Here is a 14,258-nt window from a genome sequence, read left to right on the forward strand (position 1 = left end):
GGATTAAGTATTTACCTAATGACCTGAAAGGGACAACTTTCCTGTCACCAGCATATCACTATATCACTGCAAATACCTGCATCTGTAGGTACTATATTCAGATCAAGGTGACCTATCATCCCAGTACCTGGGGGTATGGAATCATGTCTGAATCGTAAAGTGGTTTGAACAGATCTAGGAAAGATCTTAAGGAAAAGTAGAAGAGAGAGATGAATGAGGATGTCAATGCCCACAGGTGATAAAGTGACCATCTGTCACCCTCTTGCTATTGGAATCAGAGGTTTTGTTTGATTTCTTAGTAATAATGAAATTCAGAAATGTCAATTATCTTTTGCAAAACTTTAGTAATTGCCTTTTCTTTCTCATGAAATCTCTCCTCATGGTACACAATGAATGAAGACATATTACTGCAGAAAAGAAATGTGTACGAGATTCCCGGGGTAGACGCAGGGCAGTGCACAGGAAGGTGAGCTGGCTGCTCGACTCAATACCTCTGCTGAGGCCAGAGTTGATCTGCTGACTGACTAGCTAAGCAGCTGTTCTCACTAGTGAGAATGACACGCAGTATGTGTCATTAAGGTCAAGGGGTCTCTGCATCCAGACCAAGAAAAACCAAGCTTCACTACTGGATATACAAGTAGCTCTTCTCCCCTGCCAGGACCTCCAAACATGTCCTCAAGGTTTATTTATACCTAACAACAACACAAATATGAGGCACACTCTGAACATGCTGCAGAATCAAGGCTCAGCTCTTTTCCTAGCATAAACTTCCCCTTAGAAGGTGAGGAGAGAGAAGTGGAACTAAGTGAGGAGTGGAGTGGGGTAACAGCACGAAAAACATCTAACCTGTTGGCATTGCCCAAGTTCAGAGCTGCTACACTGACATCGGCCCACAGAGGGACCCTGACTTTAACCACAGCCCTCACATGGTGAAAAAATGGAAACTGTTACTTTACGCACTTTCTGCAATTCTGCAATTATTTAATGTTTGCCTAGTTCTATGAGACTGAAAAGTACAGCTGTAGAGTTCTGTAATTTACATCCAGAGAAGTAAAGTAAACCTGAGTAAAGTCCCATTTCAAATTGGAAATCAGTAGAAGCTATTTATAGAGAATCAATCTTAGCCCCCTTATCTCTTTATTGGCAAGTTCCAGCTTACTTAGTTAGGTCTTACACCTACGTACAGAGGTATATACATACATACATACATAGCACCATGTCATATCCTCATGCTTTGCCCAGTGAAAATTTCTTGGATGCATTTTACGGCATAACATCCTCATCCCCATTCAGCCCAGAAAGCTGCTGGCCACAGCAAGACCCAAATGAGGGATCACACATCAGGCAGCGCTAACATCTATTCATATGAATAGCAGGACCCCCGCTAGTTGTTTGAGTGTGCGTGCGTGTGTGTGTGTGTGTGTGTGTGTGTGTGTGTGTTTTAAGTCCTCTTAAATCTTTAAATGAAAAATTTAGAAAGTTTGCAAATGTGAGCATCACTTTAGACAAAGCCTCTACTTTTTTTTAATTGTAGCAAAATACAGGTAAATTTTATAATTTTAACCATTTTAAAGTGTACAATTCAGTGGCACTAAATACATTCACAGTGTTGCACAACCATCACCACTATCTAGCTACAGAACTTTCTCATAACCCCAAACAGAAATCCCATACTCATTGAAGCTTCTCCTTTTTGACTGTGAATTAGCCTGCTCCCTTGACTTTTTCTGTGACCTCTTGCAACACAGGGAATTGTACTTTGAGCATGGCCAAGATCGGCAGCTTATTTTATCTGAAGGGCAGTCAATGCTTGAGGGACCAATGGCTAAAAAAAAAGAAATGGGGAATGAAGAAAATCAAAGAAAAGAGAAATAAAGTGATTTGGGGATTAAAGGTGGGGGTGGTATACTTTCCCAGCAATCATCCCAGGGATCTGTCAGGGACTGTACACTGTGCAAAAACATTAACCCAAGAACTAAGAGCTAATGTCTGGGTACTTCAAATTGGGTCTCAATCTCCAATCTACAAATTCCTCCTCACACTGAAGACTGTGTAACTAAAGAAGGAAAACTCATACACTACCTTTCACTATCTTAGATATCCTTTCTCCTCCATCTTTTAGCAAAATAATTAAATGACCTTTTTCTATTTCACATGTCCAGAATTTGCATGGAAATCTCTCCTCCTGAGCACAAACTTGAAAACAGTTTAATCAGGACCTAAAGTGACACATACACAGCCATTCAACCGTGGTCACTACTATGCCCAATTCAATTAAGGAAAATATGCAAACAAATGTACTCTCAGGTACCCTGTTTAGTGGACTCAGCCCATTTGCATGACTCTAAATCCCTGCTGAAAAAGTCAAATCAAGAAAGTCCACCCCCTCCCGACATTGAAATGATAAACTTGATTTTTACATAATCTGCTGCTATCAAGGAGCCTTAAACAATCAAGATTGTATATTAGCTTAAGTGGCCATCTCATTCAACTGGGTCATAATTAAACTGACCATCACTGAAAAACAAAATGAAATGCAGAAAATACACTCTATGTCATGTACACACACACATCCCTACCTCACAGGGGCCAGTCTTCTGATAGAATGGGTTTTGTTTGTCCTTTTAGTGCTTTAATCTATAATTGCAAATTGCCAGAAAGTACAAATCTACTTTTCTTGCTTCAAAAACATTTGCTCATTCTATGCATAGCCGATACTACAAAGTTTTGCAGATGTTTAAGTATTTGGATCTATATAGCTTTTAAGCTTTTACTCAATGTCTCTTTGCTGATGGTAAAGAGGCCTACAGTTTTGTTTTTTAACATATTATTTTATTCATTTTAATTAAACAAGTAATACATGGATTCATTTTTACTGTAAAAGATTCACAAAGTACAGAAATAGAGTGAACTAGAAAAATTTCCCTTGTGGAGAATCAGCACATGTTAACTGATATGTATCTTGTCAATGATTTTTCCAAGTTTTACCTATACCTGTGCATATATACAAATATGTGGCTTTTTAAACATATAAATGGGATTCAATCATTCATTCATTCACAGATATACACTGAGACCCAACTCTGTGACAGGCATATACTAGGTGCTGGGAATAAGACGGGTACCTTGAAATTTACATTCTAAAATACAGGCAATACATTTAACAAACAAAACTACAGTAGCCCCCACCCCCTTATCCATGGGAGATACATTCCAAGACCCCCGGTGAATGCCTGAAACTGCAGCTAACACCAAACCCAATTGCCATCCATTGGAACACAATTCTGTTCATGTCTTCCACCCACAAATTTAATGCCTTTTCCATCTTAACTATGCACTTATCACAGGTAGCTTTTGCAGACTGAGGTGCAACAGTAAAACTAGCACAAATTTCTTTTTCCTTCTTCACAATTTCACAGATGGAAGATTTATTGTTACCGTAGATCTTAGCAACCTCAGCATATGATTTTTTTCCTTTGCTTATTACATTGAGAACTTCCACCTTTTCACTTCAAGGAAGCATTTTATGGCTTCTCTTTGGCATGTCCTAATTGCTAGCATCACTATTCCTGTGCTTTGAGACCATTATTAACTCAACTAAGGGATTCTTGAACACAAGCACTGTGATAACACCACAGTCAATCTGATAACCACGCCAGCTCCTAGGTGACTCATGGGTCAGTAGCATCTACAGCACGGATCTGCTGGACAAGGAGAGGATTCATTTCCTGGGTGGGACAGTGGGACAGTGCAAGATTTCATCATAGTTCTCAGAATGGGGTCCAATTTAAAACTTATGAATTGTTTATTTCTAGAATTTTCCATTTAATATTTTTGTACAGCAGTCAACTGAAGCCATGGATAAGCAGGGACTACTGTATAAGTATAAAGTATACAATCAGATAATATTAACTGTTATGATAAAAATAAAATAAGATAATGGATTACAGTGAGTGACTGGGTAGTGGGCTTATATGGGAAAGCCAGCATTTCTGAGACAAAATTTGAGTTAAAAATCATACCATATGTATTGTTATATGATTTGCTTTTATCATTTCTGGATCATATCTTGGAGGTCTTTCTATGTCAATACATATTGTTCTACCTCATTCTTTTTAGCAGCCATACACTGTAATATGATATATATTCCCATAATTGATTTAATTATTCCTCTAGCAATACAGAAACACTTTCTTGACTTTAATCTCTTATATAGTGCAACAGTATTTCCCTATCTTAAAATGGTCATTAGAATTGCTACTTCATCATACACAGAAAGGCCACTGTAGGTGAATGTTTATATCCTGCAGTATGAATGGATCCAACTTTACAGACAGGCTATAGTAAATCTGAACATACTACAAGAGTTTATTAGGGCAGGGGTGTGTGCATATGTGTGTGCACATGTAGGTGTGTGCATGCATGTGTGTGTTTACAATTTATAAATATAGCTAATTGATAGCTAAAGGGTTTTTTGTTTGTTTGCTTGTTTGAGGCAGGGTATCACACTGTTGCCCAAGCTGGAGTATAGTAGCATGATCATAGCTAACTGCAACCTCCAACTCCTGGGCTCAACTGATCCTCCTGCCTTAGCCTCCCAACTAGCTAGAACTACAGGCACATGACACCATACTCATCTAATTTTCTTATTTTTTTGTAAAGACAGGGTCTCACTGTGTTGCCCAGGCTGGTCTCAAACTCCTGGCCTCAAGCAATCCTCCCACCTCAGTCTCTCAAAGTGCTGGGATTACAGGCATGAGCTACCACACCTGGCCAATAGCTAAGGTTTTTATAGCCAATAACCATAGAATTAGCACTACCTGATGCATTTCAAGTGCCTGAATTATCCTGAAATACTTTATTAAAACACAAGCAAACTTCACAGTGAAAGGGCACAAAAATGCTTTCATTTTTGAATGTTTAGAAATATGTATGTTTTTGGCACAGTTTCAAGGGGTTCAACTCAACCATAACCTCTTCAAGTCAATCAGTTTACAATTTCATGAAAGCTTTTAGAAACTATACTGTTACCATAACTCATTTGTGTAAGTTAAATTAGTGAAGCAATAGACATTATCCCAAATGAAGGGACCTTGGTTTATGGCATTTCCCTTATTCGGAGGTTACAAGGAGAGGAATATTATACAGCTTTTTTTCATCACTATCTTTAGACTTATTCTTTTCTAAGTATTCCTCTTCTTTCTCTTTTTCATGGCTAAAGCGCAAATAGTCTTATCCGAGATCACACTGCCCATCAAGTCTCCTTTAGACCATATGTTTTGCAACATCCTCATGATTCTCTTCCAGCTAACACATTATGGTAAGGCTGCTTTTCACTGTGTCTCAAGTGACTTCTTTGGAAGCATTGGAATCATTCATCTTTTTAGCGTCATTTAATGGATCCATCATTCTTCATTTTCCAATTTTGTCAGCCTTTGCCATTTTACTTAAACTTGTACTTCTTTTCCCCAGACATAGTTTTCCAAACCCCAAAGTTTGACTGGTTATATAAAATCTCCTTTGTGGGGGGTCAATCAGACATCCTGCCTCTAGCTTTCCTGGGTTACTTTTAGCTGTCTTGAATCTATGTTATGCTCCTCTGGTCCTTAGTTCAGATACAGCTCTTAGGCAATCAATTCCTTTCAGAGCTACTACCCTAAAGATATGATTATCTGCTGTGTACCAGAACTGTATACATCATGATCATTATCATAACTGCCATTTATTGAAAACATATTATGTGACAACTTCAAAGAACTTATTTAGTTGGAAAGTCAAGACTATCATAACAATAACAAAATTCACTTTTTATCATATTAAATTTAACATACATATATTAATTACCTACCCTGAGCCAGACACCTTGTTATATTCTAGAGAAAATGAACATAAGCAACATTTAGTCCCTACCTTTGAAAAACTTACACATAAAAGTTACAAAATCAATTCATATATGTGCAATGTGAGTGGTATAAAATCCCATCAGATACAAATTAGCACTTCTGGTGGCTGATCAGGGGAGGTTTCATGGGAGAGATGTCATCTGAATTGGACTTTGATGATGAAGATTAGTTTGAGGCCAAATTGGATGGACGTAAGATTCTCTGAGTCAGAAGAACAGATGGTCAACTGAGCAACAAAACAGACTGATCAGACTAAGTAGGCCAGTTTAGGAAAGTGACAGGTCATTTTTTATGTGTATAAGCAACAGTAGGCAAACACATGATGAACATTTATTTAATCAAATAGGTGAATTGAAAAGCTCTATAGATTTATTTACTCAGTTGTGAATTGGATTAAAGTTATATTCCCTGAGCAATGTGATGTTTATATGTAAAATGCCAAGACTTCCCTTTACCTTGTAGTATAATGGGAAGAAATAAAATTATTTTCAAAGTCCCTTGACAATTAAAAGAGTTAGACACATTTAAAATTTAGACTATATCCCAGGGATACATGTATAGACCAATAGGCTCACAAACTGATCCCACAACCCCCATTAGCAACCAGCACAGTAGGTAATTCAGGTCCTTCCACTGAGTCTCATCATCACATACTGCGGAGTACATGACAGGTTCCTAAAATATAGCCCAGTGTAAACTTTTACTTGTCCCTTTGGGGCTAATGTCTTAGCAAGCCCATGAAACCACCTGAGTTTACATTTCTAAGCTCCAGGAACTGGGGCTTTTAGAACCTTAAGAAGACAAAATTAACTGACATGCAATTTTATAAATTCTGAAGAGAGCTGGACATGCTACAGGCCATCAGTCAATACTACCACGTAGAGAGTTAGCATTAATGACTAGCTTAACTTCATAATATTCAGCAGGTATTTCAAAGCTCACTCCCCTACTTCACCTCCTCTATTCCATTTTCCTTTATCTTCATTTATTTAGTCATTTCCTCATTTACTGAAGATCAGCTGTCTGTCATCACAGCACTAGACACTGAGGACTCAGTAACGAATTAGGCAGAGTTAGCATACTCTGGGAGCCCACAGTGCAGTGGGCAGATAAGAAAGTCAGCAATGTTGCTACAAAGTGGTAAGTACCCGGTTAGAGGCATGCACAGAGTAATAAGGGAGTAAGGGAAGGGGTCTAAGAGCAACAGAAAATGCTTTCCAGAACAGCTAATCCTTCAGCTGAATATTAAAGAACAAGTAAATGTTAACCAAGTGTCAAGGGAACATGTGCACAGTCACTGAGCCTTAGCATGAGCTGTGAATAACCAGCATGGCTCATACCAAGGATACATTTAAGGATATAATATGCACAGAAGCTGGGGAGACGTGGAGAGGCCAGATCATGAAGGTCGTTGCTTAATAAAAATATAAAAGCTTATCCCCATGTACATCCCTTAAGTCAAAGTTGTATCTAATCTATCCAGCATACGTGTTTTTATTGGCCCTCACAGTAAGTGTATGTAAGTTGATCTTGTTGCCAACATTTAAAAATCATGAGCTTTAGCATAAAAAATTCATATTTCTGTCTTCTCTTTAAAACTCAGAAGACAATACTGGACTCAAATTTCCAAATTCCCAAGCTAAGTAGAAGCTTCCAATTTTAGATGGGAGAGAGGCTTTCCATGCTCCACAGTCACAGTCCCCCTCGCATTATCTCACCCTCAACTCATTTGTGTCACGTGCCCAGCCCCTAAAGTCATCTGTATTTGCAAGTCCTCATCTAGGCCCTGTTGGTTCAATCTCATATGGCATCTTCTGTTAAAGAGAAATAAATAATGAGTTTCCATGGGAATTGTGTTTTCAGCAATTGAAGAATCTATATGCAGTGTCAGAAGCCATGTAGATACACAAATAAGCACGTGGAAATGACTTAGGCTATCCCTTTAGAAGCAAGCAGGCCTACAATTAAATTATCTCAGCAACACAAAGTTCTTCAAATTAGTTCTAATGTCTAATACCCAAAGAAAGAGAAAATTCAGATAGAGTGACCCTACAGAGAACTCAATACCATTTTGCATAACAAGAAAAATTACAACATATCTAGGAATAAATATAATTAAAGACAAGCAAAATATTTAAAGAGAAAACATAAAACTATTAAATGATATAAAAGAAGACCTAAATGCCTCAAAGATACTTGACATTCTTGGACAGAACATTTATTATTAGGTAGAACCATATTGCCATTTTTGTAGGCTGAAATACCGACAATTTCATATTATTCAATCCAAAAGCAAATATGACAGTGTCCCCTAAATTATCATATAAATTCAGTAGAATTCCAACCAGAATCCCATAGTGCTTTTTACAGAATTTGACAAGCTGAACCTGAAATTCATATTAAGGAATAAAGGGCCAACAATAGTCAAGACCATTTTAAAAAAGATCTGGTCAGGCCACACCAGATACCAAGATGTATTATCAAGCCATCATAATTTAAAAGTTGTGGTACAGAGATCAAATGGTCATTGTGAACAAACAGAAAGCCTAGAAACAGAACCAGGAATATATGGAAACTTAGTATCTGATAGAGCTGGCACCACAAATCAGTGGGAAAAGAACAGATTATTCAATAAATGATGCTGGGATAATTGGCTATTTATATTGTAAAAATTAAATCCTTACCTCATACCATACACAAACTCCTTCCCAAAAGAAAATTCAGATAGATTAAAAACCTAAATAAGAAAAAGCAGGCTGGGCACGGTGGCTCATGCCTGTAATCCTAACACTTTGGGAGGCCATGGTGGGAGGACTACTTGAGCCCAGGAGTTCAATAGAAAAGTTAGCGAGGGGTGGAGGTGCATGCCTGTAGTCCCAACTACTTGAGAGACTGAGGCAGGAGAATCACTTGAGCCAGGAGTTTGAGGTTGCAGTGAGCTATGATGACACCACTACACTCTAGTCTGGGCAACAGAGGGAGACCCTGTCTTAAAAAAAAAAAAAGAAAAAGAAAGAGTCTAAATAAATCTTTTAAATAGATTTTATGAAGAAAGGATACAAGGCACGTGCTTATGATACCAGGGTACTTTTTTTTTAAGTAACAAAAAGCACAAAGTATAAGAGAAAATATTGATGAATCTCACATTAAAATTTACAAAAATTCGCCATAAACAAAGTTTATAAGACTGTTCATAGAATGGGGGAAGACTTGCAACATATTTAACCAACAAACCATTCACACCCAAAACATATAAAGAACCCTAAAATCATTGAGAAAAAGACAAATAAGACGATAGAAAAATGAGCGCAGGATATGAACTGGCAATTTGCAGAAAAAGAGGCCCGAATGACCAATAAAAATGTTCTTTAAACAGAGAGAACTTTAAAATCCTCTTTTAACTATTTTGAAATATACATTATTTTTAACTACAGTCACTTTGCTGTGTAATAGAACACCAGAACATATTCCTCCCATCTAAGTGTAACTTTGTACTGAGTAACCAATGTGTCCCCTTTCCCTGTCCACCTCCCCCAACTCCAGCCTGTGGTAATCACTATTCCACTCTCTACTTCTATGAGTTTGACTTTTTTATATTCCACATATAAGTGAGATCATGTAATATTTGTCTCTCTGTATCTGGCTTATTTCACTTAACATAATGTCCTCTAGGTTCATCCATGTTATTGTAAGTGACAGAATTTCCTGTTTTTTTAAGACTGAATAGTATCCCATTGTATATATGCTACATTTTTAAAATCTATTCATCTATTGATGGACACTTACGTTGTTTCCATATCTTGGCTACTGTGAATAATGTTACAGTGAACACGGGAGTGCAGACATCTCTTTGGCATACTGATTTCAATTCCTTTGGGTATATACTCAGTAGTGGGATTGCTGGGTCATACGGTAATGCTTATTATAATTATTTGAGAAATCTCCATGCTGCTTTCCAAAATGGCTGCACTAATTTACAATACCATCAACAGTGTATAAGGGTTCCCTCTTCTCCACATCCTCAGCAACACTTGTTATCTTTCATCTTTTTGATAATAGACAATCTAGTAAGTGTGAGGGGCTATTTCATTTGGGTATTTTTTTTAAGCTGGCTCTACTCCATTGATATAATATATCTTATTTGGTTTTGATTTGCATTCCTGTGATGATTAGAAATATTGAGCATTTTTTCATATATCTGTTGCCCATTTGTCTGTCTTCTTTTAAGAAATGTCTATTCAATTCCTTTGCCCATTTTTAAATAGGGTTGTTTTCTTATCAGTGAGTAGTTTGAGTTTCTTGTATATTTTGGATATTAGGCCCCTTATCCAATATATGGTTTGCAAATATTTTCTCCCAATCTGAGGGTTGTCTCTTTACTCTGTTAATTGTTTCCTTTGCTGTGCAGATTTTTAGTTTATTGCAATCCCATTTGTCTATCTTTGCTTTCATCACTTGTGCTTTTGGTGTCACATCCAAGAAATCTCTGCCCAAACCTAAGTCATAGAGTTTTCCTCCACATTTTCTTCTAGTAGTTTTATAGTTTCAGGTCTTACATTTAAGCCTTTAATCCATGTTGAGTTGATTTTTGTATATGGGCTGAGATAAGGGTCTGTTTTCATTCTTCCATATGTGGATATCCAGTTTTCTCAACACCATTTATTGAAGAGACTGTCTTTTCCCCATTGTATGTTCTTGGTGCCTTGTTGAAAATCAGTTGCCTATTCCATTGGCTGATGTGTCTGTTTTTATACTAGTACTGTGCTATTTTCATTACAATAATTTTGTAATATTAAATTTTTTTATGCTTTCAAATATTTCTCAAATTTTCTATATTGAGCATATCTTTTATGATAAAAGGAAATATACACTATTTAAACTAACAAATATGGCCTATGGTCTGGTCAGGCCCATTTTATCACTATTCCAGAATAAGTACTCAATGTATATTCAATTCAACATCATGCCTTTTCTCATGCTTCCTTTCCCCCTTTAACCTCTGACAATCCTTCAAACCTCAGCTCAAAGTCCACCTCTTCCATGCAGCCTTCCCGGAGTACCCCCTTCCTTACTGATCTCCCTGCCTGCACCAGACTTTGTACTTAATTGGGTAGATAACTGTGCTGCATTTATTCATTCTCATTCATTAACATTTTCTGTTTGCTGGTATGTGTGTGAGTGGTGTGTGTGAGTGTGTGTGTGTGTGTGTGTGTGTGAGAGAGAGAGAGAGAGAGAGAGAATGTACATATGTGTGTTTGGTATGGATTAATTTTCTCTCCTCGGCAGATACTATGTCCTAGCTTGCCCATGTCTTGGCCTGCTATCTGTAACACAGACTGATGCCAGAGTAAATACTCAATAAATACTTGGTGATAGTAGTAGGTGTTGAAACTATTAGGTCTTGAAATTTTTCAGGGGTCTGAAAATTCATGGGGCTCCTTCCATTATACCATGCTCTGTAGTAATACTTGAGCTTACGTTTATGGAGCACTTACCAAGTACCATGCATGTGCCATTTATTTTTTCACTTATACAGTAAGAACTGCTTTCATTTTCAAGAACAAGGAAACTGAAACTTAGGAAGGTTAAGTCACTTACCTAAAGTGACAAAGCTTAAAGTGGTAAGGCAGGGATTAAAACACAGCCCTACCTCCTTATGCCCAATGTGCTATACTGCCTCACCAGGCCATATAACAAATGAAACATAACTTCCTTTGGCCCATATGCCACAAACGTGCATTCAGTCAAATTGCAAATTGGTCAAGTTAAATAGAGTTGTTTCCTTATTATTGAGCAGCTTAACCTTGCGGAATCTCAGTTTCCTCATTTGTAAAAGGGAGACAACATTACCTTGCTAGGGTGGCTGTAAATGTCAAGGTATGAATAGTGTGTCACATGGTGCCTAGTACGTAGTGGGCATCGAGTAATGGTGGTTGTTGTTATTAGTTATGCTACCTTCTTGGTACCTGCAACTTGAAATTTGGGTGTGGCAGCTCCCTCTCATTCCTTTCTTCACAGTGAGTGGCTCTGCATCTCCAAGCTGGGGTCACAGCTCTGCTGGGTGGTGAAGGTGCTATTAGAAAGCCTGGACCAAGAGCAAACAAATAAGCAGCCCTGCCCCAGGTTAACTAAAGCTCGGATTTCCTCGTCTGGATGCAGAATGATAGGAAGAAGCTTGTGTTACAGAAGTAGCTGTCTTTGTTTGTCACCCAGGCCCACTAATCTAAACATCTCACTCCTCAGGAATTATTTTAGGACCAGGAAGCAGCACGCTATTTATTGAAAGAGTCACAGAAGAGGATGAAGGCGTCTATCACTGCAAAGCCACCAACCAGAAGGGCTCTGTGGAAAGTTCAGCATACCTCACTGTTCAAGGTAAACAGCTGCTTAAGAAAGCAACAAGAAACTGGTCAGACATGTATTTCCCTGTTTGTTTAACTTTCCACCTCCCAGTCTCCTGCTGCCTGCTCCAGTCTGTTCCTTTCCCTGACCTCCTTCCCCCTCCCCTCCCCCTCCGGGAAGGGACTGTCTGGTGCTGTCTGGCGAGGCAAAAGGTGAAGACGCTGGCTGGCCATCCTGGAGGGCCCACAGTCTGAACCCAGTCTCTGTAGAAGTAATTCCAGAAGAAAGGAACCCCAGCTGCTGACAGCGTGATTATACCGACCCACAGAAAATGGCCGCAGTGCCCATACCTGTGAGAGAAGGAGGAAAAGGTTGGGGGGTGGCCACACACTTGAAATTGCTTTTCTTTTCTAACTTGCTTTCCTTTTCTAATTCCCAGAAGTTAGACAGATGCTGCTATTCCAAATGTTTTCATAAGCAGGTTTTTTAAATGATGTAGGCTATAAAATATTATCAGAGAGAAGCAACACATAATAAACACACCACATTTAAGAAAAATATTCCAAGTGCTTCTTCTTTATAGGCCTCAGATACTTTGCTGAGCAACAAAATACAAAGAGGCCTCATCCTACCCTGGCTGTGGCCATGCGGCTTCCACTTAGAAAATAGCTTAGACTTCGGTTTCAAATTTCCAATGTCAAAAATCATCCAAAACAAAAAATTTCCAGCATTGTACAATATCACATTGGCACCTCTTAGATGTAAGTATCTATGGTGTATTGATGTTTTACCGGAAAAGAAGGAATGTGTTCAGCAGCCTATTTCCAAATGCTACCTAGTAGACTGCCAAATACGCAAGGATTTCTCAGGAAGGAACTGGGAGGAAGGCAATGTACTTCATTTCTAAATTTCTTGGAAATTTACATTGCTTAAAGGGTGTAACTCTGAGAATTCAGACTCCTTTAATACAGAATATTATCTCCATTCTTTTACAAGGATATGATTTTAGAGTCTCCTGAAAATCTGAAACTACCACAAATTTATACTTTCAGAAAAAGTGAGAGATAGCATTCCCCGAATAGCTTTAGTCACGTTCCTGTTTGTCTCCCACATGATTCTTGTTTCAAAATACTTTTGACCCTTCCGCTCACACATGGGGAAAGCAGCTTTGAGTGTGCATCTCTTTAACACCTCCTTCCTCAAATCTGTCTTGCAACAAGGACCCCAGCGAGGCCCTCAGGAGTGGCTGCATGAGGCCAGGGAGAGCAGAGAGCAAGGAGGCCTCCCTAAGCCTCAGAGCGATGGTGGTTTCCCCCACATCCTCCCCAAAACCCCTTCAGATACACAGAGCAGTTGTTATAAACCGCCATGAGGTCCCAAATGACGAACCTAAATCATGCAACCAGGTGATGGCAGACCCGAGGTGAAAACTGGACCTCACCCCGCTGAAGGCTGCCTTCCTTGCCACGTTATCTGTTCCTCTCTTCTCTACCAGGGAATGTGGGGGGACATCTGATGGCTTGGGGAAAGCCCTGGCATGGAACACAGGCATTTGTGTAAGTTTGTAGGTCTTCCCAAAGATTTTCCTTCCTTTCCCTTCCCCTTTTCTGCCAGGCTGATCTGGGTTTCTCAGAAGCCACTTTGCTTAAAATTGTGCTTTACAACAGCCGGTCTGTGAGTTTCTTCTGCCCACCAGTCAAGACCACCACCCTTCTGTTTGCATAAGCCTGCTCTCCAGGACGCCTGCTCTTACTCTCTCACTGCCAAGGCCAGATCAGTGCCACTGTGGGCCTCCCAGATTGGATAAGAGCCAGTACTTTGGTCACCACATACTGCTAAGCCTGGCCTTTGTTAGTGATGCTAACGCATCCTGGATTGTCCTTTGTCCAGGCTCCATTCCCCACTCCAGCACCCCAGCCAAACGCTCCTTATCCTCTAAGGCCGGTGTACAGGCTTTCTACCCGGTGATAACCTCCAGCGTGAACAGCGGAGCGAGACACTCATTCTCTGCTC

The 14,258-nt window shown here is 39.1% G+C and overlaps 1 protein-coding gene across 2 annotated transcripts in view; it reads left to right on the plus strand.

The window, feature by feature from the left end:
• The window catches only part of FLT1 (fms related receptor tyrosine kinase 1), a 163,443-nt gene that overhangs the window by 101,310 nt on the left and 47,875 nt on the right, over positions 1-14,258 (plus strand). For both annotated transcript variants that reach the window (XM_045566841.1, XM_045566842.1), the window contains exon 15: positions 12,147-12,278. In XM_045566841.1, coding sequence (XP_045422797.1) covers positions 12,147-12,278 — 132 coding nt within the window. The remainder of the gene's footprint in view (positions 1-12,146; positions 12,279-14,258) is intronic.

Source organism: Lemur catta, chromosome 13, assembly GCF_020740605.2.
Source record: "Lemur catta isolate mLemCat1 chromosome 13, mLemCat1.pri, whole genome shotgun sequence".
In the NCBI taxonomy this organism is placed as follows: Eukaryota; Metazoa; Chordata; class Mammalia; order Primates; family Lemuridae; genus Lemur; species Lemur catta.